The 7,489-nt window shown below is 40.4% G+C and overlaps 1 protein-coding gene across 1 annotated transcript; it reads left to right on the top strand.

Moving 5' to 3' along the window:
• Positions 1-2,901: 2,901 nt before the first annotated feature.
• On the top strand, positions 2,902-3,954 carry LOC310662165 (olfactory receptor 14A16-like; the record flags this gene model as incomplete). Its single annotated transcript, XM_083408936.1, has 1 exon — positions 2,902-3,954. One exon carries the CDS (start codon positions 2,902-2,904, stop codon positions 3,952-3,954), a length of 1,053 nt encoding a protein of 350 aa, XP_083265062.1.
• Positions 3,955-7,489: the final 3,535 nt, after the last annotated feature.

The following is a 7,489-nucleotide window of genomic DNA, read 5'->3' as shown; positions in this document are numbered from 1 at the left end:
CATGCTAGCAAGTGGAACCAGTTGAGTTGAGTTGAGGTGGGGTGCAGGCTGATGTGGCATAACAATGATAGCACAACTGGAGGAAAGGAGCTGCATAGCTTCTTCTCATCTCACCCCCAAATGTAACAGGTACATCTTAGGTTTTCCAGTTGAAAAAGGCACCAAATAGAACTTAGGGAGGGAGCATAAGCAACTGAACCTCAAAGGTGGAATTCACCAAAGATAGAGAAAGCAAAGTACATGAAATGTCTGGAGTGATATATGGAGCAGGATATCTGGAACAAGGGAACAGTCGGGGGAGAAATGAGTGAAGAATAAGAATATCTGAAGCTGTTCCCATAATCTTCTTAATTTCACTATTACATTGCCAGGAACTGGACTGAAGAGGAATGGTACCCTCCCCCCTTCTCCTGAACCTTCCCGAGAATAAGAGAACAGTATAGATTTAGAACAGTGGCTTGCAGAAGGGCATAGTTCAGAGGCTGCAGAGGGCAGAAGCTGGGAAATACTGGAAGAGGAACAGCAGGAAGAAGGAGAAGCACCAGGGGAGAGACAGCTGACACACTCAGTGTCCTGGGAAAGCTTACCTGACCCCACCTCTCCCAAGGCCAGATGGGCATTGAGGGTATTAGAACAGAGAGCTCAGAGGCAGAAAGCTGAGATTAACTGATGAAGGAGTGACATTGAATAGGGGACACGTAGGGGGTGGGTGGAACTTTACTTGGAGCAATGTCATCATTGAATAGAGACTATATTCTTTGTCTCTCTGTGAATACTGAATAAATTATGTGGTAAGGACTCTTCGTCTTTATCTGCTTTTTTGGCTGCCGCCAGGGGAGGGATAGGATTCCCCTGAAGCCTTGACATTTATACACCACCTTTCTTTCAATGATCACACTAAAGATTATGTGATACATAGGATTTCCATGCTGTCTTCCATCTAGGTATGAGATGGACCCAGACCTCATTATCTTCAACAATGCCTTTTAATCACATTACTTCAGACCATAGTCTGGGATCTCCCCCTTTTAATATTTGAACTTATTTGAGCTGCATTTCAAAGTTAAGCAGCTCAGGATAACTTTGTAGACCAATCTGCACATCTGACAGCAATATGCTGAGACTGTCACTCATGATGGATCATTTGAAAGCTCCATCCTGAACATTCGTCTTTGTCCTCTGCAAACAGTGACATTCCATAACGTGTTTTTCTCACTTTGGCTCTCAAATAATTTAGACATAATGATCATTCTCTTGGGACTTTGGAAATAATCTGGACTGAGCTCCTGGGGGGTGGGGGTGGGGAATCTCTAAGTACTGTTTCAGAAGGAGCATATATAATTTTCCTTCCCCCCAAAAAACCACACTTCCACTGTAGTTTGAAATCAGAAGCAGAGACCTGGAACACAATGTAGATGATTTCAGTATCACATTTATTTCATTACAGAAGATAAATTGACAGATGCTTTCTCAAGTTAAATTTCTGAAAGTTACATAAATATAAAGACCTTCATAGAGAAATACTGAAAGATCACTGAAAGTATGAGAAAATTGTACAAATCTTGGAATAAATCTATACAGTAAACCAGTGATTATAGTAATAATAATATCTTGTTCCTTTCTTTTGTTGGATGCATCACCGTGATAATCTGTTTTCCTAATATATGTTGGATAATCTTCTTTCACATATGCAAGACAGTACACCAGCTATACTTTCCAGATCCACAGTACAAGCAGTTGAATAATCTGATGGGAATGAGAATGGAACGGAATATGCCAAACAAATGTGTATAAGCAACAGATCCAAGGTAAGATGGATTTCCCTTGGATAAGGAAAGTAGTTCTTTGCATTCAGAAGATGATAATAAATTCTAGATGGGTATAATTTATTCCTTTAATTTAATCTAAAGTCATTAGCTCAGAGAAAATTGATGGAACCCTAGATAGGATCATAGATGTTGCTGGATTGCAACTTCCATTGTCCCTGACCATTCTGGCTGGGGCTGATTGAATGACACAGGTTACATATCCTTGATATTTGGCATGGTTAAATAGAAAATAATCTAAGAGAGGATGGCTGGGATTTGAGAAGTCCTTAGCTTGAGATTCTAATGTGCTAGTTAAATTGCCAAAATTCACCTTATACCTGTGACTGAACTAACACAGAATGTATGATGAGCTGAAGTTGTCAAAAAAGAATTTCCTCTAATTATTTGGGGAACTAGCTTTACATTCCAGTATTTCCACACAGTGGAAGAAACCAAAGCTTATCCCATATGCTGCCATGAAAATTCTGAATAATTGCAATCTAGACTATTGCTGTCATTTTACTGAATGAGCACCACAAAAGATACTCTGGGAAGAAAGTCCATGGTGTGGTTTCTCTGAATTGTATGTACAGAACATGAAACACCAAGGGAGCAATTCTAAGCTCCCAGAAACAGAGACTGGATACGGCAGAATTTTGTCTTTGTGTTGTGAGAAGGAGGCGACTTTAAGAGGAAGAGGTCCAAGTTCATCCATGAATGGAGGAAACCTTCACCACTGTTGCCAACCCATCATTACTCTTGTGAGGCCATGATTTTATTGTTAGGATAAAATCATATGCAGGAAACTCTATGATACCCCACCCCTCAAAAATGAGTATTGGGACTGTTTTCTCACATCTCATTAAAACTGCAAATTTGTATACCAGAATAATATATGTGTGCATATTTTATACACCAAACCTGCACAAGTTGTGGCACTCTAAAATTAGCAGAGTCTTATATTGTGGCTGTACTGCCAACATAGGTGTTTCATAGCACACAGCCATTCAGTTTTTCAGTCCAGAACAAGCAGTTAAAAGCAGGAGGCTTGCTTACTCTCTGGTGGGCTATTATTTATGACTGATGGACAAGCATGAGGTCCAAAGTTGTACATGCCTCTTGCAGACTCAAATCATTAATTAAGAGTATCAATGAGCATTTTTCTTCTTCACTAACTATAGGCTGGCTACAGTTTGCCAAGAAAGAAATGAGCAACCATAGCTTTGTGAATGAGTTCCAGCTCAAAGGATTCTCTGATGTTCTGGAGCTGCACATTATATACTTTTTGGGTTTTTTCCTCATCTACTTGGCAGCTGTGATTGGAAATCTTCTCGTGATAACTGCTGTAGCCCTCAACAAACCCTTGCAAACCCCAATGTACTTTTTCCTGGTTAATTTAAACATAATTGATATGGGTTTCATCTCAGTCACTGTTCCCAAAGCCATGGCTAATTCCCTGATGAACACTAAGAGAATTTCATATTATGGATGTATGGCTCAGGTCTTCTTCTTCTTTTGGGCTGGGGCATCAGAATTTGTCCTCTTGACAGTCATGGCCTATGATCGTTATGTTGCCATCTGCAATCCACTGAACTATGTGAGAGAAATGAACAGGGGAGTCTGTATCAAATTGGCCACTAGCGCATGGATCTTTGGGTTTTTGGATGCAACACTGAACACTGTCTGCACATTTATCATCCCTTTCTGCTCCAATAACATCAACCAGTTCTTCTGTGAAATCCCACAGCTTCTAAAGCTTTCCTGTTCCAACTCCTCATATCTCATTGAAACCTGGGCTCTTGTTTTTACTGTTCTGATATGTATAAGCTGTTTTTGTTTCACAATCATTTCCTATGTGCACATTTTCAGAGCTGTGTTTGCCATTCCTTCTGCAAAAGGAAGGCAAAAAGCATTTTCTACCTGCCTGCCCCATTTTGCTGTGCTCTCCTTGTTCTATTTCACTGGAATCTATGCCTGTTTGGGGACAACCTTTAGGGCCTCATCAGGCTTGGATTTCTTGCTTGCAGTGTTTTATTCAATGGTCCCTCCTTTCATGAACCCAATCATTTATAGCATGAGGAACAAAGAGATAACAGCAGCACTTCAGAGGTTTTGCCATAAGAAAAGAAATCTGCTGTCGATTTAGAAACTTGAATTGAGCTGGTATAATTCCAGTCCACTGATGATTTAGTTAAAAAAACAAGTTGGATATCTAAGAAGTCACACAGATTTCAACAGAACCTAAGGTTAAAACTAGATGATAATGTAACAGGGGGAAAAAAGGAATTATTTAAAAAGGTAGTAAAGAACATCCAATCTGGTTTTGAATCTTAGCATGACAATAGAGAAATTATAATCTTTTGTCCCTCGCTGTGTTCCCAATCTGGACTATGGGGATAAATGTTCCCATTCATATCAATAGATGTTTTTCTTCTAACGTAAATAGATGTGGAGACCACTATGGGGAACAAATAGTTAAAGTAGCTCTGTTCTGCTCACTAGACTCCAACTACAGATTGGGATCCATGAGCCTGCTATTTATTTATTTAGTCATTGTGGTTCGAGGACCCCCAACCCCCGTGAGGTGGAAATAAACACACAAGGACGCGTGGTATAAGGTTTATGGGCATGGAAAAGGCCACAACTTTATTGGTTACTGCAATGCAAAGGTATTGGCTTAGGCATTGGATGACCACAGCAGAGGGGTTGAATCATCAGTAGGGTAGGCGGAGCCAGTTGATGCCTATCCAACTATAGGCTCACCCCTGATGTCACCGGGGTCGTGCCATGGCCTCCAGCCAAGCAGGCATCGGACAGAATACACGACCGCCGGATTCCTTTAACAGAATACCCAAATCGAAGGCGTAGGCGATGGCCACACCTAGCCTTCCCACACAGCATAACACCCAAATCCAATGCCTAACCGCCACCCGAGCCGAAAAGGCTCGCCGCCAATACCCTCAAAGCCGTAACCAATCCCTAACACTCCTGATTACGCTGTCCAACCATAAGTCATTCCCCTTATCCGTGAGGTGAACCCCGTCATCCCGGTATAAGGCGCCATCGCCAATCCGGATGCGGTCATGACTGATAACTTGGCCATACAAAAAGCGGCTTTTTTTTTTTTTAAGGTTTATGGGCATGAGGCTGTCATTTTGTTAAAGCTGTGGTCCTGCTCTTGTAGTTGATCTGGGCGACTCTCGAAGCAGCGACGTAGAAAGAGGCTGAGGAGGGGGCCGGCCCCAGCATATATACTAAGGTCAAGCCCTCCCCCTCTACGGGCGGCTCCAGGTGGGAGCCGCCTCCTGGGCGTGAGGCACCGGCCAGGTGAGCCGGAAGAAGCAGGGGCTCCCGCCCCTGCGTGGGCGGGGTTGGGGCTCCCGTCCACAACCACTCCCCTCCCTTCTGGGAGGAGAGTCTTTCTCAATTGCTAATTGAAGGCAGACATTTTATCTTGTAGGGACATCAGTAACACTAATGTTAGCTGTATGGGCAATTTGCTGATCCTTCCTTTTGCAAAAATATTGTTTTGGATCCAAGGGCTGCCCTTCAAATGAATATTTCTCCAAATATTTCTCTGATAGAAGAAAACTTTCCATCAAGGCAAAGAGTATTTCATATTTTATCCATTATGTATAAAATATTTGTAATTCACTGATTCCCTTTCCCCCATTTTCTACCCCCAGCTTCTTTCTTTCTTTCTTTCTTTCTTTCTTTCTTTCTTTCTTTCTTTCTTTCTTTCTAAATCCAACACATAATAAATGGTCATCTTATTCCACTTCCCATCACCCTAACATTCAGGTAATCTTTCTCCACTATATTGTGAATTTATATCTTATGCCAGTAAAGCTATCTTCTAATTTCTGAAAGTGTGTATATGTATTTTAAAAAGGAAAACATTTGCCCTACATTTGTATTCCTCTTTGACAGTATTTAATAATTTCAATAAAGCTGAGATGTTGCAGTTCAGATCTGACAGGAAATTGAAAAGCCCTTCAGTTTAACCATTAACACATACACAAACCCTTTGTAGTTGCCCAGTGAAAAGGGTCGTGCATTCTCCGCTGCATAGACAAAAGTTACTTGCACCTTTGCATTTAACATGCAGACTTTTTTTAAAAAAGCAAATTGCATCAGTTAGCAAGAGCTGAGAATTGAGGGGATCAGAGGGGGCATAGAAAGAAAATTTATCCACTTCTGTAGCCCTAAGGAAAATCCTTATGAAGGTAGAATTTGATTTTTGAGGAAATCATTCATTGATGCAGAATGAATTCTTGAAGCAGAGGTACTCTGTCCCCGTTGTTGGTTATAGAGATACCCTGAATGACAGCTGGGAAAGCAAGCCTTGACGTGATTCTCAGCCAGGAATAAGAAGGACTGGGCAAATGCTGTACACTGAATAATTTTAGTATAAAAATTACAGAGATTCCAATGGCACCTTAATGACTAAGTTTAATCATGTTATGTAATTATTTAAAGTTGAAAGAAAAGGGAAGTTGCAATGAGTCTTTACAACATAAAATTCATTAAAAAAAACAAATTGTTACATGAGTCCTGGAAGACCTGCTTCCTGCATTGCATATCTTTTCCCACCAGGCTGGAACCCTGACTGACTGCTTAAAAGACTCTTGGGATGGGGTATTGCTGTTATTGATATTATTTTTTGTTTATTGTGATTTATGTGGAAATGCTTACATTGGTTGTATACTTTCTGATGGTTTATGAATTGTTTATGAAAACATACAGAAAAAGTGGCCAAAAAGCTCCCCTGTTGGCTAGCAAGATCAAACTTACACCTTATAATTGTAAGTATATTCTATTGTTGTACTGTGTATTTTGGGTCTATGGGCCACAATAAAGCTGTGTGTGCGGTTTGCTTGTTGTTGTCATTACTAAGAAGCATCTCACTTCTGAGCTTTGTCAGTCTCCAGGGAACACATTTGTGATCCAATTTATACAACCAAATATAGTATAAGAGAAATTAACATGGCTTCTTCCAGTGCAGTGCCCTTGCCCTTGTTCTGGTCAGAGGGAGAGAAAGAAAGGATATCAAACCTATAGATGTACATTCCCTTCAAAAGCTGTACATTATGCATGAAGACACTGCAGAGAGATACTGAAGTTGTACTATGGAAGAAAATCATAAAGAAAAAAGAGTAAGTTTTCTCAATTTCTCTCTCACTCTGCAATTGGACTTCTCAATTTTCTTTGCTATCTACCTCTCTAATCAATTATTATGCTATTTGTTAATCCCCCCATCCACTCTTTATTCCTTTCTACATTATTATTTGTCCTTCAATAGCACACCATTTCAGAAATATGTCTTCCTTTGCTATGCCTTTGCTATTTCAACCAAACAGCACCCTGTTTTCATATGCTGAAACAGATGGCAACCAAAATGTTCAAGATTCAGCAGCAACTACCCTCTGGGGTTTGGTTATAATATTTGGATGGGGGAGGGAAAGGAGTTTTAACTTAGGAAACAAAGCTGAGTTGCGGGGTACATAACAGAACTGTATAAAATTATTCATAGTGTGGAGAAAGTAAATAGGTTTCTCCATCTTTCATAATACTTGAACCTGGGACTATCCAGTTTTGGATGTTGGAAGATTCAGAAAAGGCAATGGAAAATACTTCTTCACATAGTACAGATGACCACCTCCTTACATGACTTTAAAAGG

The sequence above is a fragment of the Podarcis tiliguerta genome, assembly GCF_965153285.1.
Source record: "Podarcis tiliguerta genome assembly, chromosome: 13".
Taxonomy (NCBI): domain Eukaryota; kingdom Metazoa; phylum Chordata; class Lepidosauria; order Squamata; family Lacertidae; genus Podarcis; species Podarcis tiliguerta.
This window is presented reverse-complemented; position numbering and strand designations above follow the sequence as displayed.